This window comes from Canis aureus, chromosome 34 (genome assembly GCF_053574225.1).
Source record: "Canis aureus isolate CA01 chromosome 34, VMU_Caureus_v.1.0, whole genome shotgun sequence".
Lineage (NCBI taxonomy): Eukaryota > Metazoa > Chordata > Mammalia > Carnivora > Canidae > Canis > Canis aureus.
This window is the reverse complement of record NC_135644.1, coordinates 26329224-26356168: the sequence shown is the minus strand read 5'-3', so window position 1 is coordinate 26356168 and position 26945 is coordinate 26329224. Positions and strand designations below refer to the sequence as shown.

General features: G+C 43.9%; 1 protein-coding gene across 16 annotated transcripts in view; it reads left to right on the top strand.

Annotated features, from left to right (window-relative positions):
- Positions 1-26945, top strand: part of PKP4 (plakophilin 4) — a 233909-nt gene that overhangs the window by 199559 nt on the left and 7405 nt on the right. For 15 of the 16 annotated variants that reach the window (XM_077883080.1, XM_077883078.1, XM_077883079.1 and 12 more), the window contains 6 exons: positions 10288-10471; positions 13518-13635; positions 14943-15134; positions 15339-15512; positions 19169-19319; positions 22807-23002. In XM_077883080.1, the coding sequence (XP_077739206.1) occupies positions 10288-10471; positions 13518-13635; positions 14943-15134; positions 15339-15512; positions 19169-19319; positions 22807-23002 (1015 nt within the window). Of the gene's footprint in view, positions 1-10287; positions 10472-13517; positions 13636-14942; positions 15135-15338; positions 15513-19168; positions 19687-20261; positions 22257-22806; positions 23003-26945 lie in introns of those variants that run through there. The other variant, XR_013371512.1, reaches the window with a different exon arrangement.

The window sequence follows — 26945 nt, the reverse complement described above, 5'->3', positions numbered from 1 at the left end:
CAAATGAACTGCTGTGTTTGAAGTATTATATTATCTGAAAAAAATATTATCCCCTTTTAAAAGTAAAAATACTTTTTATCTTAATAGTAAGTAATGCAACCTAGTTATTAATTCAAAGACTTATTTTTTCTTCTACTCCCCTTTGTTTCATTTTGGCATTTTTATGTACATACATGAAGAAATTTTAGCTATTCTTTTAAGAAGATGCTTCATCTTTGCTTTAAATATAATAATTGCCCAGCACCTGCATTTTGGGGCCACATCTTTATTTGCAGGGAAGAAAAGGAAAAGTGCTTTTTGCCAGGTGTATTATCTCAAGACAGTATGGCTGTCATCGTTAATTAAAATGGTCCTCTAATAATGTAACAGGTTCTGTGTGTTCTCTTCGTTGTGTTGAACATTTTCCAGGTTGAAACCTAATGAGCTTTTCTTTCAGTATTTGCTGATCTATATGAGTGGTTAGGGTGGTTGTTTTTGTGTTCGTTCGTTTGTTTTTTTTAATCACAAAGATACTTTTTGCCTTTATTGTGTTTAAACTTGAAAGCTGTATAAAGTATGGTTGTTCCCAGTGGAGTTATAAAATGAATGTCTTCTAGGCCACACATTATGGGTGGAAAGTGGGAACATCTTGTCACTAGAAAAGATATGTTGAACTCATTTGCTTGAGATAATTAAATAGTGTTTCTAAGCCAGGAAATATGAGTTTCGAGTTACTGAGCATCCTGAAAGCATCATTTTTTAAAAGCTATAGAAATTGATATTTCACAGAATCCAGAGGCCTGCCTTTTAATGAATCAGAACGGCCCAAAACTACCAAATTTCTATTATCCCTATTAATGCTGATGTTAAATATCAAAAAGTAGCCTTTGTTCTTGAATAATAATAGACTTTGTTTAAATGACTGCTATATTCACATTCTTTCCAATTTAGCAAGTGATTATTCATCCATATGGCTAAGTAAAATATTCCCACACTGTTTATTTAAAAATTTTTGGATGCTAGCAGTAGATTTCAGATACTATGCAGAACATGAAATTAGGTTTATTCCCTTACTGATCATTAGTGCCATGTTTCTAATTAGGTAATAATTAAGAAGAAAATGATAGTCCTGCACTAAGGAAGGGTAGATGGGCCAGGCTAAAGTTTAGCAAACAAACAGTAGGTTGTTCTATAAAGAGCTTAGTGGACATGCACTCAGCCATTTGGACTGTTAAGTGCCATTACAGGATGAAATAATTTACTAAACATGTCCCCATGGTCTAATTATTATGCCTTCAAAAAAGTCACTTGTTCTTTGGTCCAGAGAGGAGTTGGCCTATTTCTGTCCTGCTTTTTGTGGACCATTAGAGGCATCAGGAGTTGCATGGGTAATTTTCAGAAATCTAGCAACATCTCTTCCCAGTTCTCAGCCAGCATCCGTGGGATCCTTACCACGTGCCCTAATTTATAAAACAGGAACAACAGAATCATGTACTTTCTTATTTACTGAACATTTCACACCATAAAAATTGGTAATAAATAGATAAAATGACAAAGAAGTTTAATTGGTAACAAAAAAAAAAAAAGGTGTATTATAAATGGGACAACTCCTAATTCAGAGTCACAGAACTTTGAGCTAGAAAGGGCTGTCAAGAAATCTTCATAAAGCATCAGGTTGCTTAGAAAACGTGAAATGTGATTTTAGTCTTGTGAATATTTCAAGGTTTATAGTCCAAGTATGAAAAGATTAAACCTTGTAAGTAGAATATGACCTTCTATACTATATGTAGGCTTCTACATGCCGTGCAAAATGAGACAGTCAAGTGGGGAGTCTCAGAGGTCCCTAGAGAACTCAGGTGGTCAGCTGTGGGTCAGAGTAGAATTTTTTGGCACAAGAGAGACCCCATAGTGACACACTCCCTCAGGTGATTAGACAGCCAGTATATGTGAAAAATATGAAGGCCTATAACAAAAATATAAAAAGAAGATGCCCAAGAGACATGAGCCCAGGTCCCTTGAGTGCTTTGCGGTTTCTGAGTCTGTAGGACTTCTCATGTCTTAGTACCGGAGGTACTTTTGTCTCTAAGCTTCTGCTGGTGCCAGACAGCTGGTTGAAGATTCAATGCACATGAAGCAGCACATCCCTGGAACCCATGAAAGTCAACTGTGGAACACAGAACTTCAGTGACTTTTTCTCAGGCAGATCTCTAAGACAGTGTAAATGACCTAATTCTGAGCCAGACGCTGAAGTAACCAGAAGAATAACAAGGGTGGCTGGGTCACTGCCCTCCTGCCACCTTGGCATCACTGTGTTTCTCTCAGGAGAATTTCCCTTTGTGTGACCCGTTCACTTTTACAAATTCCCCTGACAGAAAGAGCCATCTTTTACATCCCTTACGGGCAGTTCTCAATCAGCATTTCTGAATTGTAAGCTGATTTGTTTTCAGCAGAAATGCCTTTCCAGGCTATGGAGGACTCCGTGACTACATTACATAATTAATCCTCTCAACCTACCCATGAAATTGCAAAATTAACTGAAATAAGACTATGCTGAAATGTAAATGTGAGTCTGTAAACGGATCTCTAGAAATTGATAGATCTTTTCAAAGATGCTGTGATCCACCTTTGTACCTGAAAAATCACAGAGACATGGGCTAACCCTGTGTTCTTTAAAGACTCTAAAGATCTATCACTCGTGTCCTTTGGCAGGGAAAGATTTAAACAGCAGGAACAATCTCCTTCAACTTGAATTTGTAGGCTGGAGCCCCACTGTGTGCAGCCTCTGCGGCTAGCCCAAGCCATCGGCTCCACACTGCCACCTCCAGGGAAGTTTCCTTCTCCCACATCACCTAAGTGTCTTCTCACTACTGCTGCTGAAACCAGAGGTGGTGGCCACTTTGCTCACAGCTGGACCCAAGTGAACTTTCCCATGCCTGACTTGGAGTATGCATCAGCTGTGTGCAGGAAACCACAAGGAGCAAGCAGGCGAGCAAGGCCAGGCCCACCCAGCTGGCTGGGCCAGGCCTCCCAGGGGACCCAGCCCTCGGGGCAGCTGGACTGCCCATCACCTAAGCAGCCGGCTATGCTGGCCGGCAGGGAGGGCAGGAAGAAGGAAGACATGAGAATCCATGATGGCATGTTCTGGGAGTCCCCACACATGGTTCAGCAATCCCTGCTGAGACGGTAGCATCTGAGGAACCCTGGGAGCGATTATACACCACCATGAGTGTTGTTCCCTCAGCATTTAGCCAGAGCAAGAAAGGCTTTTCTATGAGTAAAGATAGTACTTCTGTCCCACTCTCATAATAATCGCTTTCCCATTATTTCATCTCCATTCCAGTTTCATAATTTGTTCACAGCATTCCAGTCCTGGTGAAAAGCTTGAGTGATTTGCCTGAAGCCACAAATGGTAGGCATTTTCTACTGTACTGCTCTCTTCCTGCTGCCCCAGTTGCCTCATTCCTGTTACAGCTCCAGGTTCTCAACAGATGCCGAGCTGGGGCTCAGCTGGGATGGATCAGCCCTCACCTTGCATCAGGCTCCAAACTGTGGTCACAAGCACTTGCCCTTCCCCTTGGCCTTCCCATCTCCTCCTCACTCACTCCTCAGGCCCTCATCACATTCCCCCTAAACTACTTCCTAGGACATAGGCTCTGCTCCCCTTGGTCCATCAGCCCTCCATCATCATCCATGGGATCACACTTATCCCTGCCTCACACACTTCCCCACTTGGCATATGACATCTACAGCCCCCTTCCTTCCCTTCTCGGCTAGCCCAAGCCTTGAGATCCCCACTAACTCCTCCTCCCCCAAGGCTGTGGCCCACCTAGAATGGTTTCCCCGACCCTAGTGCTTCTCCCTGGCTTCTGCCCTTCACACTCCAGCTCAGATGTGGTGCTCCCCAATCCTACTGGACAGGTTCCTATGCACAGAAAAACATCTAGGGAGAAGCAGCATGGTGTTGGGGCTGAATGGGTCTTGGGGTGAGATCAACTTGTTTCCTTGCAGCTCTGTGGCCTCAGGCAAATTACCCATCCCAGTGCCGGCTTCCCCAGTGATCAACGCAGTACCAGTTGCTTGGCGTGAGGATAGCTATGGAGTGCCTATCACAAATGACATGGAAGCTGTGCTTGTTGCTTCTCATACTCTTGGGTTCTTTGTGATGACTGCCCTGTGTTGTAACTATTTGTGGCGAGGCCTCTTGAGAGCAGAGGACTCCCCTCCATGTCTCCCGTAGATGCTGGCATGAAATGAACAAGTATCTTTACAAACACTTCCCAGTAGAAGTATAATGTAGGACACGTATAATTCTGAACTTCCTACTAGCCACTAGGAAAGGAAAAAGGAAAGAGGAGCAGGTATTATTTATTTTGACAGTGTGATTTATTTAACCCAATTCTTCTACAATAATCAATTTATAAGCAATATAAAAATTATTAATAGGAGGCTTTACATTCATTCCTTTCATACCAAGTCTTCATATTCTACTGTATATTTTACACTTCTAGCATGTGTCGATTTGGACTACCCACATATGGCTGATAGCTCATCTCTTGTACAGCACAGATCTGTACCATGCTTGGGTGTATCTGAAAAGCATGAGCTGCATATCTTTAATGGACAGGGATATAGGAGACCATATTGTGACCTAACATAGTAACCACAGAGTCATGACATTACTATCTTCCCAACAAAAAGCCTCAGAGTTGTAAAATCCCTACAGGGGTTAGGGGAGAGCTTCAGGGGCAGCTTCAGTGAGAAGAAATGGAGAGGTGTATTTGCTAGATCATGAGTGTTTCAGCCAATGACTATCTACTGGGGAATAATCATGGAGGCACGTGCTAGGAGCCCCAGTGGCCCTAGAGCTTCAGAAGCCCACGTTCCTGCCTTGTCCACGGACTGAGTTTGCAAGATGCACACATACTCTGACCTTCATATGCGATCTAAAGCCTTGATGTTTTGTATTTTCACCATTAGCCTAATATTTCTATCCCCACTTGTCAAAAATGTTTGCAGGGTGGGTATCCCAACACCAGTGTGTTCCAGGGAGCACCATAGATGGAGAAGCGCCAGCGGGGGGGTGGGTTGTGAACACATTCTTCTGAGCTGAAGCATAGTCATGAGAGTGACCTGTCATGACGCTCACTCTGTGCCAGAACAGCAGGGCCTTAGCATCTGTTCTCTGCTATAATAAGGCTTGGGCAGTTCTACGTACCTAGTAGATGCCTTGTGAAAGGAGGACTGATGGAGGACCACCAACAGACCCCAAGAATAAGGATGCAGGAACATGCCCAATAGTGCCGTTTAAAGTGCACTACTTCTTTTGGCTATTTTATTTTTCTTTTTGCAATATCCACCAGCATTTTTTTTTATAATTAGGAAACTGGACATAAATTGAACGCTATATAAAAATTAATGGTTTTAGATTTCTTTCATATCACAAAGAAAAACAATTGTGTAAGCTGTTACATATTTATGCTAGCAGAGAAGTAACATTTTCCAAATGTTTTGTTGGTTTTTTCCATTAAGAAACACATTTTTCAGATAGTGCCATTATTTTAACTAATCAGTAAAATCAGTTTCTGATTTGACTATAAAATTATCAATTGGTTGTGAAAACAGCTTTATAAAGCTACTTTTAAATATGAGCTCTTTCAAAATTCTGCAGTGTAGGATTTATGTGAAAGAGTATTGTAATTACTTTACTCATTCTTTGGGGGGAAAATGAACTTTCATCTTTCATGGGAGTATTTCATTGCAATTATTGGCTACTGAAAAATGTGTGCACTTTTTTCTGCAGTAGAGAAGAAGCAGCTTTTTCTACAATAATATGCATGAAATTCTCTAATATTTTCTAAATTAGTTTGTATGTGTATATTCTTAGTCCTCACAACAAATAGCTAATTACTTTAAGTTAAATAAAATATGTAGGCTTCCTAAACCAAATTATGATTCATTTTTAACTTTCTCTTTAGAAACCAGGGGATAATGGAGTACGCCACTAAATATTTTTGAAGCAAACTTTGCATGAGGACGTAGAAGCTGGAGGTTTATCATGTTGATGAGGATGCTAATCCTATGGCTCTCTATTTTCTCTGCGGTCTTGCTACATCTGGGAGTTGGTGTATTTACTATTCATTACTTACTGCTCTAGCAACATTCTTCTGGACCCATTAAATGAAGGCCTAGACAGACTAAGTGGAGAGAACATTGTTTTATTACTACTTTAGTGAGGTGGAGTATACATAGGTATTATTAACTGGTCTTAAGAATGGTGCTTTTTACTTTGAATAGATAAGCCAAATTAATCATTCCACAGCTAAGGCTTTTAAGTTCAACTGAACCTTCTTCATCCAATATTGGTTTATCAGAACTGGTTGTTTAGGCTTTCCATAACCTTATTTTCGAAATAGAAGATAGGGGGAAAAAATATTAATGTCTTGAGACTTGCTTTGAGATTTGAAGTGGCTAGTTTAAATCCACACCCAGTGCTATAGCTCTTTGTGTTACGTGGTAAAGTGCAGGATTAGAGGCATAACATAACTCAGTGCAAGATGATAAAGCTGCCTTGGTATGGGTCTCCTGAATGCAACAGACTTAGCAAAAATAGTATCTTTTCTTTTTTTCTGGTCAAGAATAATTTTGAACATTTTTTGAGAAACGTTCACAGAAAGCCTGTGATTTTATGATCAAAAAGCCATCTCAACTGACCAAAAGATAACACAGTCACCTTGTCTATTAAAGGGTTACATATTTTCAAACAATTTAACATTTTTTAATTGGGCGACACTGATCTTTTCCATTTTGCGGTTTTTAGGGGTTAGGATTCTAGCACACTGCTATAACTCTTAACTTCTGGTTCTAGACATATAACAGAAATGTGATTCTCCTATCCTCAGAGCTAAGATGATGGTTTCAATAACCATCTCTTTTAGTCTTCATAATGAAAGGCAAGCAAAACTATGCTGGCAAATTTCCTTTAAAGATCCAGGACATTGTTCTGACCTCTCCCCATAGTTATAAACCTTAAAGACACTCCTGACACTCAGCTTAAGAAAAGCAGGTAATAATTATGAGCTAAGTCTGGCAGAAAGGAAATCCAAAAATAAATATGTGCTATTAAATTGGATCCATCAACAAATATTTTTGAGCACCTATTATGTGCTCTGCATATGTGTAACAAGACATGTAAGAGAATGGATCATGATAGAGTATTTGTTCCTCATTATACTTGCCTAATGATATTAAAATTAAATTAAGAAATACAAACACTCATCCTTTAAAAAATCAACATATAGAATTCATTTTGTGCAGCCTGACTCTGTGTAAAGCCCACAATGCCTGGCACAGAGTAAAATCATAATAAATGATCATGTTACCATAGTTTATATTGATTTATGACTGTTCAGTCCCATGTAGATAAGGGCTAAAAGTAAACTACAGAATGGCATATAACTCCACTGGTCATTCTAGATGCCTGATGAAAGAAAGGGCAGGACAAAATTCTGGTACCTACACAGAAAATTGGGGAAATCTGCAAATCTGGAAAATCTCCTCTTCCCAGAAGTAGGTCCTACAGGAGCCAGGAGTGGAGGCAGGAACCATAAAAAACAAGATTTTCTGCCAATGATCAGAGACCTTCTAGGCATCAATTCCTAGATCCATCGTGGCAAAAAACCACCCCTGTCCTTAGTTATGTTTTCACCTGAAGTCTGTGACTCACGCTGTCTCATTTCTGTAGCTGTGGATCTGATTTTATACCTATAGCCTATAATGTAATAGGCTTTCCTTTCCAAAAGCCTTGCCTTAAAGTTAACTTTACAAGAATACATTTATTCTGTGAAGTACAGCCTAGCGTTTTAGAAAATGCAGCCCTTCCCCATGTGTTGAATTCTGTGGAGTGAGGATTTTGAAAACATGTCACAAAATTGTCAAGGAAGTTAGGAGATGACCCTGCCCACCAACAGCATCTGGGCTACATGCTGTCCTGTGGCTGGCACAGGTCCCAACAGGCCCCAGAATACCCTAGGTCGAGTCTGTCCTCATTAGCAAGAAATATTCAAGCCCCATTCGTGGCAGCCTTTATCAGCCACAGTTTTATGGCTCAACCTACTCTTTCTTCCATCTTCTCTCCCTTCCCCTGTCTTTGGATTAGGACAGACCTCCAGGGACTTTTCATCCTTAGCTCCTGGGCCCCTCCCATGGTCATCAGTCCTCTGATATCTTTCCCCTAAAAAAATGCTTTTCAGATGTCTTTTAGACAGGAAACTTTTTTTCAAACAGAAACACACAGTACAGCCCAGTATTGAGAACAGGTAAGTATGGAGCCACTCTGGGTGAATTGGTGTGGGGATCTGGCAACCTGCTGCCAGTCCTCCCTCCGCACCTCCCGTGGCTGCCCTTGAGAGAGTCCAGCGAAACTTCCAAAAAACAGGGAGCACAACCTCCCTAGATTAAAATCTCCTTGGATGAAAACCATTTTATATAGAAACTTATGGCCAATTCTGTCAGAATCCATGGAGAAATAGCTCCACCTGAGGAATTGAAGTTCCTTTCATAAGCACCCCCAGGGTATGCCGCCCTCTTGACTAGAAGCCATCTGTTGTTTGCCACATGATAATCATATAAGCAAAGGTCTGTAATGGTAGATAGAACAGGCTTTCAGAGACAAATCAGGGTCTTTACGTTTCCTGATCCCAAACTGTCTCAACCTCCCTCCCATTTGGGGTCTAACTAGATGAAGCACTGCTGAGGCTGAGATCCTTCGGTTATGGTGAGCTAACCCACCCCAAAGGGTAGAAGCCGAGAAAGAGCGAAAGTCCTTGGGAAACAAGGGTAAGCCAGGTCCAAAAGTCAAAGGCGAGTGAGAGAGGAGCGGATCCAAGCATCAGCTGCCACCAGCAGCCACTCCCTGTGCAGCGCGGGGAAGCGCTGGCCCTCTCCGGGCTGGCCAGAGCATGGGGGGGGTGGGGGGGTTGCTCCCGTTGGTCCGGCCCTATGCTTGTACTTCTCCTTCCTGGAGAAGGAGGGAAAGGCTCCTGTCGGCCCTCTCCCCCCTCCCTCCTCTGTCGAGGGCCCTGCAGTTTGTCCAGGAGAAGGCTGAGCAGAGGCTGGGTTGCCTTGCCCTGGAGCAGTACTTCCCCCCATACTCTTGATCAGTCATGTTCGGGGCTTGACCCACTCCCCTGGAAGTGGCCAGACCTTGCCAACCCCCTCCCCTCCACACGGCCTCAAGCGTTCTTGTATGTTGATAATTCTAAAAGCACCGTCCAGGCTTCTGAGCGTCTCAAGAATCCGTCAGGAGCGCAGGGCTCGGAGGGACCCCGGACCTCGGCGCCAGCAGCGCCGCCTCTCTTCGCCCCACTTTTCTCTAACTTGGGAAAATGCGTTGATGTGAAAAGGACAGAGAATAGGTATAATCTTGAATTTGCTCTAATTTCTAAAAGAATAAATCTTCGAAAATCTGTGTGCTATAACAATAATGTAAGCACCCCCAGGGTATGCCCAGAATACAGACACAGAATTGTCTCCTCGTAGTTGACACAGAATTGAAGGCGCTCTAATATGCTGACAATTTAAATAGCACTCTGGTAAGGACGCTTGAGGTCTGCTGGCCGCGGCCCGATGCGAGGCTTAGTGTGCTGAGAGTCTCGTCTCTATCCAGAAAGGAATGGCAGTGACCCGCACATGGAAATAAAGCTCATCACCTGAAAACAAAAATCTTTCAACCTTACCTAAATGAGGGAGACGAAGCACGTGTAACCACCCTCTATGTATTTTACTGCAAGCATATTTAAGCGTGAGCTTCCCAGTGGCAAAAGTAGAAAAAGGAAGCATAATAAAAAGAAACATGTCAGCCTTTTGAGAAAGAGAAATGTCTTCCAAGTACTAAATTCTAAAAGTGGTTTGTCACACAGAACATTGAATGTAAGGGATGAAGGAATGAATGACACCTTTACAACAATCAGAGATGCATTATATTTATGACCGTTGATTGGATTGTGCCCCTTCCCCTCAGAGAGTAGTTCTAATTTGCTTTGCAGAGCTGCAGTCATCTTGTCTGATAGATGGATAGGCTCTAAAACTTAGGAGAAGGACTGTTACAGCTTTGTAATACACTGCCAGAAGCTCACATATGTTCACTCAACGTTTATTAGAAGTCCATCCCCTGCCTGGTTGTAAATTCAGGCCATAGATTAGATTTGGAACAGACTGAGTTCACATCAATTAGGGCTGATAGGTTTGTTGTATTACTAAACCTGCAGGATCGTTAATTGATAATTTGATTTTTTTAATCTCATTTTTTAGGAGTTCTTTGGAATTTATCTTCATGTGATGCTGTAAAGATGACAATCATTCGAGATGCTCTCTCAACCTTAACAAACACTGTGATCGTTCCTCATTCTGGATGGAATAACTCTTCTTTTGATGATGATCATAAAATTAAATTTCAGACATCACTCGTTCTACGTAATACGACAGGTTGCCTGAGGTAAATTCTTTATTTCTTCTTTCCAATTAATACTTTGATCAAATAACATGTGTCATGGGTAAGTTGATTTTAGAAGGATTTACTTCATTTTATAAACATTTACCTACATTTCCAAGTTTGTTTCAAAATTTAGGCCACTGGACTCTTATCCTGTGAGGAAAACACCATGAGCACAGGCTAGTGGCCTGAAAGACATTATCTGATAAATGACTCTTCTGTGGATTAGTAAAAAGGACCCTTTCAGTCTGAAATTACTGCCAAAATTCCAGTGTTTTCTACTTTAACAGCAATTTTCTGGGTTCATCACATCCTGACTGCTAATGTGTTTGTGAGCCTGGTTTTTGTTTAAATTCAAAATGTGATGGTTAAAACTTTCTTGCTTTTAAAAGGTAAAAAAGGTGTATGGCTTAAGCAATCATTGGGTTTGAGTTTTATAAATAAATGAAGATAAACTCAAATACTATTTGAGCATGTGAAATTCATAAAGGCTCCTTCAAGTGTGGACAGTAGTGCTTATTATTTGCCATTAATACTCATCAGCACAGTTTCTACCCAGTGTCCCAAGCATACAGTGCTCTGGTAACTTGAGGCAGAAGCCTTGGGGCAGAATGGTGTGGTGACGCTGAGAGGCAGCCTGGCTTCCTGTCCCACTCTGAGCCTCAGTCTCCACATCTTTACATCTTTACTGTCTCACACTTACGAAGAATCAGCTCATATAAAGTGCTTAGGGTAGTGTCTGACACACAGCGACGCGATCTGACATTTAAGTGTCCATCCAAGCATCTCAGTAACAGCTTGAAAGATATGGAGGGAGCCTGGGCTGCTGCTCTGAAGCAGCACTATTGTGACAAGTGAGTGTCGGCCCCTTTGCTATGGGTGGATGACAATCAGGATCCTGGGAAACAGGCCAGCTCCCTAACTCAGATATGTGCATCAGAGGGCAGATTATAGCACCTACTGTGGAAGGAGCATCTCATCCTTTCTCAGTGCCTGGTTCTAGGGAGCTAGCCTGCCAGGCTTCCCAGAGACAGGACACACCAGCCCGGCTCCCCCAGTGGTTCAGGGCTAAATGTTCTTGGCGCATGCCCTCTGTGTGAAATCCGTGATGAACAAGACAGGCCCCTGCTCAGACAGAACGATATTCTATTGAGGAAAACAAAGAAGAGAATAACAGTAGGTGCCACAGTGATGTGAGTGATGTGAGAGTTCCTAGGAGATGATTTTGATAGTCAGGTGGCCCCTCATAAGAGGTGAAATTGAAGTCCAGATCTGAAATACCACCAGGAGCTGCTTATATGAGGGTGAGGTAGGAGTCAGGAGGAGGCATGTTCTTAGCAAAGGGAACAAGTAGTATAATGGCTCCGGGCAAAAAATGAGCTTATGGCTAGAGCTTAATGGGCAAGGCACAGAGTGGTACCAGATTACATAGGATTTTTAAAGTTAGGGGAAGGAGTTTACAGTTTATCCCAAGTGCCTTTCAGAGGGCTTTAATCATGGGAGTAGTAGGACTGGCTCCTGGCTTCAGTGTGAAGACCAAACAAGGGCAGCAGTAGAGCTGGGAGGCCGAGGCTGTTGGAGTGATCCAGGCAGACCATGTGGCCTAGACCAGGTGCTGGAACAAGGTAGGAGATACTGAGTATTTTTGTGGAGGGGGAGCTAATACCTAAATCTTTGGCTGAATCAATTGGGAGCACAGGAAGAAGAAAGGATGGAGGCATGAGCAGTTGAGAGTTTTGATCACGTCATTTTGAGATGTCTAATTAGCCATCCATGTGGTAACACCAGGAAAGCAGTTGGATAAAGGAACCTGAGTTTTAGAGGGGTCAGCCTAAAGACAGACCTTTGGGAGTCCTGCATGGGCCCATGGGTTGTATTAAAGCCAAGGAGCAGAAGGAGACTACCCATGTAAAGATAAAAACAAGAAGAGACCAAAGTAGTCCTGGGCACTCCAGAGGGACCCACCAGCAGAAACAACTGAGGAAGGGCAGCAAGATGGGAGGAAAAGCAAAGGAGCGAAGGGTCCCAGGGGCTTATGAAGGAATGGAAGACAGCAGCTGTTGAGGGCTGCTGCTGAGAAGTGAACTCAAGATAAGAGCAGAGGAGGGAGGGACCATGGGTGACATTGTTTCTCTGGCCCCAGAAAAAAAGATGAAAAGAAAAATCATTCAAAATTCCCCCTTATTTGGCTTGTGTTTGGAAAATCTCAGAATTTGCTTAGAACCCTTGTTAACAAGACATAAAGTAGATCTTCAAAATTTGGTTATCAATTCATGAAGACAAACTGATATCAAAAGTTTCAATATGGTGGCACCTGGCTGGCTTAAGTCGATACAGCCGGCAACTCTGGATCTCGGGGTTGGGAGTTAACATTGGGTGTAGAGATTTTTTTTAAAATAAAATCTTTAAAAATATATATATATTTATATAAAGTTTCAATATGGATGAGACCTAAGACAATCTTCAGGGTTTTTTTATATTTGAAAAAAATGAGAAAAATCATAGCATAAGAAATGTCCATATTTAACTTGAATAGTTCTACAAGAAATGACATTTCTCCTGTTCATTCAGGAAGCATATATGACCACCTACCTACTCTAGGCAAAACATTGTAATAGGTGCGGGGGGCTGCCAGACTGGTGGCCCAACCAGGGAAGTAGAGCATGTCTAGAAATAACCACCCTGGCTAACAGGCGTTGCAGGCACTTTTCCGAATGCTTTTTATGGAGCATCTCTTCCTCAGCATGACCCTCTGAGGTGATCAGTATTCTCCCCTTTTTGCATATAAGGAAACTGAGGATAGACCCCAAAACAATTTTTAGGAGGTTAGAAAAGTGTGCCATAGTTTTAGGGCTTCAGAGTTCAGAGGCCCTGCTCCCTTCTATTTGGGTAGATAATGGGGAGCTAGTTATTGTGAGTTCTCGTGATGTTAAACTATCTCCTCTCCTGGGACCTGCATGGCCACTGTCGTCCGACCTCTCAGATGTAAGGTCAGGCTCTGTGGCTAAGGAGTGAGCTCAGCAGCTCCTATATGTCTCTGCCCGTGCAGGAACCTCAGCTCCGCAGGGGAGGAAGCCAGGAAGCAGATGCGCTCCTGCGAGGGGCTGGTGGACTCGCTGCTCTACGTGATCCACACGTGCGTGAACACATCCGATTACGACAGCAAGGTCAGTGCTGGCTGGCCGTGCGAGGGCCACGACGGCAGGTGACAGCGGCTGCCTGACGCTGCTCTTTGCATGCCATTCATTCTTTCTGGAATTCTTGAGCCTTTCCTACTCATCACGCTATACTCCAGATTAAGGGGAGTCTCTCTAAAAGTTACAAATTAACAGCGACATGACAATTTAAGAAAATAGCCTTAAAACCAGGAAAACTGAGTGACTCCATGTAGCCAAGGACTTAGCACAGGGTGGCAGGGTCTCGACTTCCTTCGTGGTTCTCTTGGGCTAACGGTCACTGTGGTTGCCCCTGCTCTGCTTCCTCCAGTTGTGTCCTCTGTGGCTCGAATCTGATCCATCTGTATTTGCGTAGTGAATAAACCTTCCTGGTCGAGGCCCTGTGACCCACCGACTGCTCTGCCTTTCTAGCCCCAATGCAGGCCACAGCCTCCACCCCGCACCCGCTCCGATGCCCTCCTCTACAGCCCCTGCCTTGCCCTTTGACCCCTCCCTCTGTTGCCCTGCTGGTTAGTCTTTCCATGAACAGAGGTCTGCGGCAGAAAAGGATGATGAGTGGTGGGCTCGGGGAGAAGGGAGGGGAAGAGTTCAAAGCGATGGCCAGGTTTTTGTTTGAACTTCGTTGAACCAAAAGATCTGTAGATAAAGTTGAGAGAAGTAAGCAGGTTGGAAGGAGAGCTTCCTAGGAAAGAGCGGAGCTTGGTTTTGGGCGCTCTCACTGAAGTGACGGCCGCCCAGTCAGAGGTGTGACTCAGTCTTTAAGAGGCAAAAGGAGGTACAGGAAGCAAAATGTACGGGAGGCAAAATGTCAACAGAGAAGGAGATTGTGGAGCTTTCCAGAGGGAGGGGAGGGTTTGGAGATGGCTGGAGAGGCCAAGGATGGGGCCGGGGGAGGGGCTTCCCCAGAGATGGGGCTAGTCACACCTCTTGTCACATGAGGACTTCCGGTGGCAAGGAGGAGTGAGGGTGCGGCAACTGGGTGTGTCTGCTGCTGCAGCAATCCTGAGGCAGGATCTCTCGGCATCTCCCCTTCCAGAGCCTGGCACGTTTTAATCAGCATGACATGAGATCCACAAATGTACTTACAGGGATGGCTCTGCGCTCTGTCATTTGGGTATCCCACAGAAATTCTAGAATCGTGATCCTCTCCTTAGATTGTTTCAGGTTCCTATAAGTTTAAAAAAAAAAAAAAGTTCTCTCATATTCTGCATTTACTTAAGATCACGGCTGCTCGGTACAGAAGCATTTTGCAGTAATGTGCCTCAATGGTTTTAATTATACGCTGTGTTGGTTTTCAGACTGTGGAGAACTGCGTGTGCACCCTGAGGAACCTGTCCTACCGGCTGGAACTGGAGGTCCCACAGGCCCGACTGCTGGGGCTGAGCGAGCTGGACGACTTGCTAGGAAAAGAGTCGCCCAGCAAGGACTCAGAGCCAAGCTGCTGGGGGAAGAAAAAGAAAAAGAAAAAGAGAACACCCCAGGAGGATCAAGTTAGCATTTTATTTGACATGAAACTCTGAGGTTTCATTTTTCTGGGAATAAGAAATCACATATTTGGCAAGAAAAGAAAATTTCTCATTATACAGTTTTTCTACCTCACTGTAGCTGAATCCAGCAGAGAGGAATGTTTTCAAGTATTGGAGAGTGTAGTGTGTTCATTTGCTTCCATTTCACGTGTGCTCTTTGTCTTGCAGTGGGATGGAGTTGGTCCTATCCCAGGACTGTCAAAGTCCCCCAAGGGGGTTGAGATGCTGTGGCATCCATCAGTGGTAAAACCGTATCTGACTCTTCTAGCAGAAAGTTCCAACCCAGCCACCTTGGAAGGCTCTGCTGGATCTCTCCAGAACCTCTCTGCTGGGAACTGGAAGGTATGATGTCCTCCGGGACCCCACACTTCTTTCCATCTGTGCGGCCAGCCCAGACCAACAATGACGGTGAAAGGGACACAGCCGTTAGGACAGACCTGGGGAGGGGGGATTGACAGCAGTTGGCTCTGGGGATCCAAAGATGAATGTGACACAGCCCTCCCTGTAGAAACTGGAGGCTAGAAAGAAAATGTACAGATCAAGTCAGTACAGTGTAGACTCCACAGGATCTGTGTACTGTGGGGTCTTAAAAGGACATCTAACCCAGCCTGGCAGGTGAGAAAAAGGCAAAGAGGAGAGCCAAGAAGTAGGGAAGGATTCTGGGAAGAATGGTGCTGCCCAAATGGAGTATTTCAAAATGAGCGGAAGTAAGCCCGCAGAGTCTGAGGTTGGTGCTACAGAGGGAGTGATCCAGAGAAAGGGACAAGAGGAGAAAGACCTTGAGGTGAGGAAAGGACAGTGTGGCAGAGACTACAGGATGCTTGCTGGGGCATCACAGGCAGCTCACACGTGGCCCAGGTGGGACCCAGGCGGTGTAGTCAGGCCTGATGGCCAAGGATGATGGCCACATGACCTGCACCAGAAGGGCCACTACAAAGGTTGAAGCGGACAGGCGACACAGATGTGGATACTGTTGGGTCCCCTTAGCCGCAGTGCAGAAGACAAACTCAAAGAAGTAGAAAGTAGAGGCTGGGATTCTGTGCTGAACGTGCCAGGGGCCTGAATTAGCGCTGAGCTAGGGCAGCACTTGCAGGGCAGAGGGACCACTGTTCCTGTCTCAGACTCTTCCAGAACATACGTATAGCAAAAGTTACCCCTTCTCCTCAAAGCTGTGTGGCTTCTTTATGAAAATTCAAAGTGGTTTCTTACCGTTACAACTGTAAGAGGGTCTCAGGACTTTTTAAAACATCATCTACCAAGTTCCCAGACAGTCCTTTTCTGAAATATTTTCAAACTCTAAAAATCTCCTGACCAGTGTATTTTTTTTGTTTCAAGTTTTTCATTTAAATTCTAGTTAGTTTATATATAGTGTAATATTGGTTTCAGGAGTGGAATTTAGTGATTGATCACTCACTCAACACCCAGTGCTCATCACAAGTGCCCTCAATGCCCATCACCCACTTAGCCCTTCCCCCGCCCACCTCCCCTCCAGCAACCCTCAGTCTGTTTTCTATAGTTAGGACTCTCTTATGGTTTGCCTCCCTTTTTTTTTTTTTCCTTCCTTCCCCTTATGTTCATCTGTTTTGTTTCCTAAATTCCACATACACATGAAAAGTGGCTGCACCAGCTTACATTACCACCAACAGTGTAAGAGAAGAGGGTTCCCCTTTCTCGGCATCCTCACCAACCCCTGTTGTTTTCTGTGTTGTTAATTTTAGCCATTTTGACAGGTGTGAGGTGGTATCTCATCATAGTTTTGATTTGTATTTCCCTGATGATGAGTGAAGTCGAGCATCTTAACCATGTGTCTCTTGGCCATTTGTATATCTTTGTTGGAAAAAGTCTATTCATATCTGCTGTCCATTCTTAACTTGATTATTTGTTTTTTGGGTATTGAGTTTAATAAATTCTTTCTAGATTTTGGATATTGACCCTTCATCAGATACGTCATTTGCAAATATCTTCTCCCATTCCATAGGTTGTCTTTGAGTTGTCTGACAAGTGTATTTTAGTAGAGTTATTATAATGCTTGTTTTTGGCTGCTTCCTCCACCATCACCTCCCAAAATGGGAACCTTTTGGCCACTGTATTATCCATGAAAGAGAAAAGCATTGGTAAGGCTAGGTGTGGTTTGTTTCATGCAGTCAACTGCTATAATGAATGTATACAAATGTTTATGGCCTAGTGCTAAGCCAGCATGGTTAGTTTGTTATTATTGTTTTTAATTAACGTTCTAATAGCTTGGTATCTAAGGGCTGTCTCTGGAGTCAGACCCCTTGGTTTCAAATCCTGGCCCTTACATTTATTAGCTAGGGGGCTTGGATCTTTCCATCCTGTTTCTGCATCTGTAAAATGGAGGTAATACCTACCTCACGAGGTGGTTGTGAGAGCTAACTTAGACAATAACATGAAGGACCTACGACTGTGCGGCACATAAGTAGTCATAAATATATTTATGTTGATGACTCAATGTTCACATCCAGTTTCTCATGACCCGAGAGACACATTCGATGATAATAAAAAAGACAATAATTGAAATAGATGTGATATGAGTTGTGTTTAATTACACTTCTCGAGTCATTTAGTGAATGAAAGTTAGATGGCAGGCTCATTTAAAATATAAATACTGTATTAAAATAATTTCAAAAGTATCTAAAATCAAAATATTAGATCCTCATTAAGAAAACAAGATAATCATCACCACAGATGTTTTCAAGTCAAGCTATTTTGGGAGTAGCGATGACTATAGTGCCCCAGAAGGGAAATGCTCTGGGCTGGGCTGAGCCAGGTGGTCTCCAGGTGAGACAAGTGTCGACTCTGTCCTTGAAGATTTCAGAGAGAAGTTGAGAAAGTGCTTTAGTCTACAGCAAGTCATGTATTCCATTTCCTTCCCCTCCCCTACCCATAGATTTCATTTGATTTAGAAAAATAGGAGTATTTGTTTAGGAAGAATGTTACTAGGACCTTTGAAATGCATCTTTTCCTCTTCCTTGTATTATTAAAGTAATCTATTCTGTTGGTATGCAAGGAACCCAGTGGTCAATCATATATTTTAATGTTCAAAGTAACACAAAAGGCTGGCAGATCTTTGTCCTCATGCCTTGACCACAGCAGGAAAGTATTAGATGTTTTATGAGCAACATTTTTCAATTATCCTAAATTTTGAAAAACAATTTGCATTGGTAAAAAATGTCAATAAAAACTCAAAACAAGATGAAAGACCCAATTTTCAAATGCTACCTTTTTTTGGTTATTTCCCTGATGACTTAGCTGGCGTTCATTTCCAATTCAAATGGTACACACGCTGACTCGCTGAACAGACTTGCCTCATAGTCACAAAAGAATTTCTTGACTATGAATTTAAAAAAGCAGCAGCAGCTAACTAATCTTGCATAAGAAAGCACTCTGCACGCAAATATACTTTTTCACTAGTCTGTATGAATTACGATGCTCGGTGTTTCTGGAGAATTCTTTTTCTTCTGAGGCAAGGGCTTTTTTTCAGTCGATCTCTTTGAAAGGTTACTGAACTCTAAATATTGGTGCAGAGAATATAGGAAAAGAATGTATTGATGGAGACCGGTTTTTCTATAATGTGCACTGATCAGTTACTGTCTCTGCGATCCTATTTATAGCCTCTGGACCTGGCATGGGGCCAAGTACAGAGAAGACCCAAGATCCTTCCTTAATCATGTATATGTATCTGAGGTAGAAAGCAATCACTGCCTTCTCTTTTCTGCAAAAAATGTATGGCAGATGGTGGTTTGAGATTTCCAGGCTTTAAGATTTCTTTTTAAATCAGTCATCCTAGCCTGTCTTTATCCCTAACTATAGTTGTTGTTTTTCTTTTTCTTTACTGACACCACAGATTTAATCTCCAATTGAAAAGAAAACATTTAATCTATTAGTTTATCTTTTGGAAACATCTTTTTTAGGTGACAGTAGCATTTGAGAGTTGAACTCTGTTTTACACTACTCTATGGCTTGTTTTTACTCACTAGTTTGCAGCATACATCCGGGCAGCTGTCCGCAAAGAAAAAGGGCTCCCCATCCTTGTAGAACTGCTCAGAATGGACAATGATAGAGTTGTTTCTTCGGTGGCAACTGCCTTGAGGAATATGGCGCTAGATGTTCGCAACAAGGAGCTCATAGGTATGTTCTGGTGACAAGGTAAGCTATAAAGAAAGAGAAACTACATTTATAAAACTAGGGCTGCCCGGGTGGCTCAGTCCATTAAGCATCCGACTCTTGATCTCAGCTCAGGTCTCATCTCTGGGTTGTGAGTTCAAGCCCCGTGTTGGGCTCTACACTGGGTATGAAGCCTACTTTAAAAAAAAAAAACTATTCTTTTGACTTATAAGAAATATGACATTTAAAATGATTAACTGAAGTCTACTCTCTAGTGTCTCGGCAGATCTGTGTACCCTTTGTGCTGTCTATACTTTGTGACCATTCCTTTTCAGCAAGAGGCAAACTCATTAATTAAACCTTGATCAAGAAAGGAAAATCTTCAAAAAAGGTAGCAATTTCAGTTACACATTACAACACTACTTGATAGAGTTGGTGTCTCTATTTCCTAAGAGAGGTCCATTTCCTGAGCAACAAAAGAAGTTAATTCTCGCTTTCTGATTTTTGAGACTGATAACTGCTAACTTACCAACACCACCATGTTCTAAATAAAAAAAGAAATCACATAAATGGTTTGTAGCTTTTCCCTCTCAGATCTGTGCAAGTGCTCACGCCATGGCGGGACCACTATCCCAGGCCATCTCCCCACCAGGGCAGGGTCAGGACGAGGCTAAAGCAAGTGAGGCACATAGGGTACAAAATGGTAGGAGGCACCCTCCACCCGGGGCTGCCCAGATATAGGATTGGCACTTGCATGAACCTGACGCTGAGCACTTCTTCAAGCTTGCCACCCTCGGCAGCTTAGCTTGCTTGCCTGCAAGGCCATTGCCACACTCAAGCAGAGTATAGGAGGGAGGGAAGACCAGAGACTCCAGCTGACCTCAAGTTAAACCCTGACCTGCTGCGCACCGGCTGTGCCACTGGGGGTCCTGTGGTGAGCCCACCAGCCTCGATTCTTTCATCTAGATATGAAGACTCTTCTCCAGCCCTGCCTCTGAAAGGGAGCCGACCACCCTGCGGTCCTCACCATGGGTTTGCTGTGCAAATCAAACAAGAGGATGGACGATGAGCTCCACGCCAGCCCCACCGCCGATGACAGGCCAGGAGGGAGGGAGGGGAGGTTTGACAGGATGTGGGTTAGTGAATAGGTATTAAACTCGATCAAATATGCCTGCCCTGAGAGAGGGGGAAGACAGAGGGAGAGAGACCAAGAACAAGGGCAGCAGTGCTTACCTGCAGGAGTCGCCGTGAGGACTCCCTGGCAGCTTCCGTGAGCGCTGCGACGCGGAGCCCGGCAGAGCTGCTATTTTAAATTATCACTGAGATTAACCTGCTCTTAACACACCATTCCTTTGAGCCAAATTGTGCCCCCCCCCCCAGGAGAGAAAAGGAGCTTCTTCCACACCCTGTTCACAGGCCAGCAGGTCCTGCTGCCAAGATGCACTGTAACCCTTAGTTCTCACATTTCCTGGAGAGAAATCCTGTAGTTCCCTGAAGAAAGTTTTTTAAGTTATTTTTGTTACATCTATAGTGTTTCAATTTCTTATAAGATGTACATATAGCCTGGGAGTCCCTAATGCTAAGAAATAAACAGTTGACCACATATGACGTGTGGCCCATATTGCACAGCGGGGAGGGGGCACAGAGGTGCAGGCCCCATACCACCGAGGGCATCTGGCCTTCTGTCAGTGCACTCCTGTGTTCCCCGTGAATGTCCTGACCCACTTGTAAACTTCTGTGAGCATTTTTTTACCCAACTGGAACACTCTAAAATGGTTTCATGAATCCCTTTCTTGTTTCTCTATAAAGATCCCTTTTTCCTGAGGCCTAAACCCCTCCCAGATTCAATATTCGATCCTAATATACTCAGCACTTCTGTTCCTAAGAACCATCCCCTTCTGAACCATCCCCTTCTTGGACACCCCCACTCTCTGCTCATGCCCGTCATCAGCTCTAGCAATGGCCTTTCTCTCCAGAGCCGTCCTCCACAAGGAAACCAAGTTTTGTCGCCCCACGGAAGTTCCCGCGCTTACCAACCTGAGTGGGACCGAGCCAGCTGTCCGAGCCGCAAGCTCCGAGGGAACCACCAGGCTCACTCACAGGCACACGGAGCTGCCTTCCCAGTCTCGGGGGGCAGTTTAAAGTTGCGCCCAGCAAAAGGACAAAGGGCGTGTCGCGGACATTGTGGTTTTTTGCCAGTATTCAAAATCACCAGTGCTAACTTCCATCTGTTCTAGAAACCACATTTATCTTCTGGCTTATAATGTCAACATTGTTTTTCTGTTATTCACAACAGTGTTCGCTGTGAGTGAGCCAGAGCCTTCCCTGTGAAATGCTGTGAATTACGCAGCGTATGGTCAGGGCCTGTCCGCTGCTGCTTACTATTGTATATAAATAGGTCACTAATAAAAGCCCCATTTTGTATCCACTCAATCATTAGCATAGAAAAAAAATAAAATATTTACTCGAGCTTTAGTTCATTTCTTTTGTGTGTCATACAATTATTCTAGTTTGTCAGTTGGTAATTGACATTGAACAAGCTAGAGAGATTTTGGTTTTGGGGAGAAGTAAGGGAAACTGAGTATTTGTAAAGAAATGCTTCAGTAGCTCGGGGCTCCCCAGCCTGTCCTGTCAAGAACTCTGTTATCTTTGCATCATCCTATCAGATAATACAGTCATCATTTTAATGCCAAATGTCACTTTTGTCTCTTTAAAGAAACTAACATGTTGTTATCACTACTGATGTCAGATCAGCTGGTATTTATCTTCAACTTGATAAAAATGTGCAGTGGTTCCCTGTTCTCACATAAAGACCCAGAAAGATTTAATGAAAAGTATTGTGTGGCAGCCTTACTTGGTCCAGCTTTAAAACTTATTCAAAGATAAGTTTTTAAAGGCTTTATAAGGAACTTAAGGTATTGTTGATGTATAGGAATTCAATTGAGAATAAAACCATTGTAATTTATGTCTCACTGTTAATGAAAATAGTTCAACTGAAGCAACTGGTATAACCAGTTTTATACACTGATTTACATTTCCTTTCAGTGGCTTCCTGTAATGTTTTATAACCCAATCATTTCTTCAAGTCGGCATTGTAGTAAACATTAACTTCCCCCCTAAAGTTCTGGTATTTGTCACTTTCCATTTTGTCATGTTTTTTCTTTGTGTTATTGCCTTCTGAGGTTTGAGGCGGGGGGGGGGGGGGGGGGGCGGCGGGATGGATTGTTTTGTTTTGTTTCTTTTGAAGATTTTATTTATTTATTAGAGAGGAGAGGCAGGTAGAGATGGAGACGCAGACTCCCCCGCTAAGCAGGGATCCCGATGCAGGGCTCAACCCCAGACCCCTGGGACCATGAGCTGAGCCGAAAACAGATGCTTAACTGACTGAGCCACCAGGTGCCCCTGAGGTTCTGTTTTTAAGAGAGAACACATTGTCAGGATCTTGCGACAGCAGCAAAAACAAAAACCTAGTACCTTTTGAAAGTGGAATGAAATCTTTTACATTTGGCAGGTAAATATGCCATGCGAGACCTGGTCAACCGGCTTCCCGGCGGCACCGGCCCCAGTGTGCTGTCTGATGAGACCATGGCGGCCATCTGCTGTGCTCTGCACGAGGTCACCAGCAAAAACATGGAGAATGCCAAAGCTCTGGCCGACTCAGGGGGGATAGAGAAGCTGGTGAACATAACCAAGGGCAGAGGAGACAGGCAAGTCTGGTGCAAGGACATGGGAACACGAGGCTCTTCTCCTTAGAATTGTCCTGTGATGAGGGCCTTTGAAGGATATTCTCTATTGGAAAGGATTTATTTCCAATAAGCTAAACAGTCTCCGCCAATTAAAATCTATGTTAAGAGGCATTTGCAGTCATGTGGCCCCCTTTTCTGATTTTTGCTTTGTTCTGACATCCCTGCATTCATTTTTGTCTCTAAAGCCATGTTTGCTTGTGCTGACCCTGGGAAGAATCAGAAATGTTTTGATGAGGAAAATCTGAGGTCACCTTCCCTTTCACCTTTGACTTTACTCCAGGCTCTAGAGCCTGTTCTGCAAGAACATCTTACTGAATCCTCAGCTCTGGGACTGATTCCTCTGCCAGGTGCTCAGAAAGTATTAAAATCACTGCTCTGCAGCAGGGCCTGCTGTGTGGCCTCAGGATGTGCCCTGGGCTGGGATCATACATTTCCCTTTGCTTCTGGGTGAACCTAACTGATGAAGCAGCAGAAGTAGGAATTAGAGAGTTGGTGGCAAAAATAGAAGGGTTTTTTGGTCACAGAGCTATAGCAGTTGACTATAAATTTGCCTTAGTATCAGATCAAAGAATCCTTCAAGGAAGTGGGAAGTAGGGCTGCTTAGAGCCTTCTCAATACACAGGACACCTGATCCATAAAAATGGCACCTGTCTCCCCACTCTGCACCCCCTGCCCCTGCTCTCCTCTCCTTCACAGCACTGATGAACCCGATATATTACCTAGGGCTTTCTCTGGCCTCTGACTCCCCAGTACCAGGGACTTTGCCTTTTCTTAACTATTGTACCCTCTACATGCAGAACAAAACCTGACCTATAATAGCTGCTTGGTCACTGTTTATCACTTGGCTGAGTGACAATGCTAGAACTCACATTATTTCTTGTCTAATCTTTTAATTTATACTTTTGTAGGAATTTCTAAAATAGAAAAATAATGTAGCAAAGCATATTCTCATCCTCCAGAAGTCACACCTATCAACATGAACCATATTTCCTTTCAGTCCTTTTTTCTTATGTATCTTTTTTATCTCATTAGTAATAAATGCACACACACCTTATTTCAAAAGAAATTAAATGTTACAGATAAAGCCAAAGTAGCCATAATCACTTTTTGTGCTCTTAAAATTTCATTAAAGGGCCTTCATTGGTGAAAGGCATAAGAAGAAACTAGAGAGATGCTGAACCAGTGCCAGAACCTTTGTATATTTAAAAAAAAAAAAAAATCCAGTGTAATTTTTTTTTTTTTTTTTTCAAAACAAAGACTCAGAAAGTCCTAGATCAATTCAGATTGCCCTCTGAACACACGCTGACGTTCCTGGAGTCATTCCCCAAGTTTACTGCCTACCTGCTATGTACTAGAGCAGCAAACAGATCACCCAACAACCCCCTGGTAGCTTACATTCCTAGGCAAGGTAGATGAGGTACTAGTGAGTAAGAAACACAGCCTGTCAGATGCAGATGGAGCAAATAATAAAATCGGGAAAGGTGATGAGGAGAAAATGGAAGGGCTTCATGTGTGGTGGACGATGGGAAGCCAGTGGGAACAGAGTAAGGAGGAGCTGGAGGAAAGAAATATAACCAGAAATACAGGATTCTGTGGGTCAGTGTAAGGACTTTTATTTACTCTGAGGAAAACCAAAAGCCACCGGAGATTGTTCAGCAATGGGGGGGACACAGCCTGACTTCCTTAAAGGGGTCATCGTGACTTAGTGAATCTTCTCCACCAAGTAGAGGCTAATGGTGGCAGCAACTGTAGTGGTGAAGAAGTGATCGATTCTCACATGGTTGAAAGAATCAACAGAATTTGCTGAGGGGTCAGATGAGCAGCAGGAGAGGAGGAAGATGTCAAGGATGACCCCAAGGTCTTTGGCAAAAAAGACCACAGGATGAAACTGCACTTACCAACATGGGGAAGCCCACAGGAGCGGATTTTTTAGGGAAGACCAGGTGTTTGTTTTGGACATGTGACATCGGAGACGTCTATTGGACGTCCACATAGACTGCATGGTCAGCAGAATATATTTGCGTTCAGGATAGAAGTCCAAGCTGGAAATATAAATTTGGGAGTCATTAGTGTATAAATGGCATGCTTCGAAAAGAGAAATAGGCTGAGAAGGAAGAAAATATAGATGGAGAAAAAAAGAGGTTTCAGGGCTCATAGCTAGAAGCCAAGGAAATGAGCCAGCAGAAGAGCCCAGGAAGGGGAGCCAGAGCATTGAGAAGAGGAGGCACTAAGAGCTAAGGGAGGAAGGGTCTCACAGCTGAGCTCATGGCAGGTGCTCCTGCTCAGTAGGATGAGGATTGAGACTTGTCCAGTCGAACACTACTGACGTCACACATTTCAGAGAGGATGAGAATTAGAGTTCTGAAAATCCGTAACTTTTCCAAGGAGTTGTGCTGTAAAGGGGAGCCCGGAAACATCCTTGCTTTTCTCAAGAGTTAGGTTTCCACTAAGAGAACTCCTCCGCAGATATCCAGCCCACCTGTATCAAGGTGTGTAACTGGCACGCTCCCGCTGTGTCGAGTGCTGCGTAGTCCTTGGAGCCCACGTCCTTTCCTGCCTCCCGGCTGCCCAACAGTTACAGACAGGAAGGTGAACACCAGCAACAGGGTCAGGACCCAGCTGAGAATGGCATGGCCGTGAGGTGTGAAGACTGCAAAGCCATCCTGGGTGTCAGAAATTCCATCTCTGCTTTTTTTTTTTTTTTTTTTTTTTTTAATCTCCTTGTTCTGTGGTCCGTTTTGAAAATCTAAAATTTAGAATAGCTTTGGGTCGGTTGGTCTGACCTGGTTCTACCCTTGACTCGTGAGGAACACTGAGAAGGAGTGTAGGGTAGGAGGGAGTAGTGGAGATGGATGCAGAAATGCCCCACCTCTAGGAGCAGACTCAGCCGGTGGGGGTGCCTGTACCCCACGGCCTTGCTGAAGCCCTTGGAGGTCATTGCGACCCATCTCCTGTTGTTTGGGGCAGAGAAAGTGCCTCCAGGCTGCTCGCCTCCCTACTTCTCCCCTTCATGAGAGTTTAATTGGGGGGATAAGAAGAGGAAATCAGATTTTAGATCCTGTGATATATATTTGAAGTCAAGTTTTCAGTGTTGAAATGAATTGTGAAGAGGCATTCCCTCATCCTTACGGCGGACTCCCCAGCTGACTCCGCAAGCGCCGCCCCAGCCCTAACGGGTGATCTGGGGGCCTTTGTTGAGGCAGGAAGCTACACTTCCCTCTTCACTCACCACTGAGGCCACGGTGATTTAGAGGAGCAGCTCCCGAGCTGAAAAGCAGTGACCCGTGGTCAGCAGGGCTTGAGCAGAGTGCCAATATTCAGCAAATGCCTTTGGAGAGAACTTCTAACCAACCACGTTTCCTACATTGAATGTCAGGGCATATATGTACATTTGTTTACACAGAGACATAAATGATAAGAAGGCAACGCAGGTATTTATATGAAGACGGAATAATGGGGGGAAACAAATTAACTTGGGAGGGTCATCCGACACTCGGGATGCAAGGTCATAATGTAGCAAAGCGTATTCTCATCCCCCAGAAGTCCCAACATTCTCCATTACTGCCTTTTGGTTAACCGTGTTTCCCCTCGTAGATACGGGGGAAGGCTAAGGGCGGGCAGCTGACAGGCCCCAGCTAGGAAGGTCACTGCTTATCCCGATCACAGCCTCTCCCCACAGACTTGACCGCCTGAGAGCATCACCTTGGCCCTTGCCCACCCCGACCAGCCCTGAACTTGCCCAGCTCCGAGGTACACCTGATTTCCTTGGTTGTATTTTCCAACAGCGGCCCCTATGCCCTCTGGTCCTTGGAGAGATGGCGTCTTGGCCACTGGTTTGCAGTCTGAACCTCTGCAAGTGGAGCCTGTGGCTGTGCTGCCCACGTTCATTAACATCTTTGCTCTC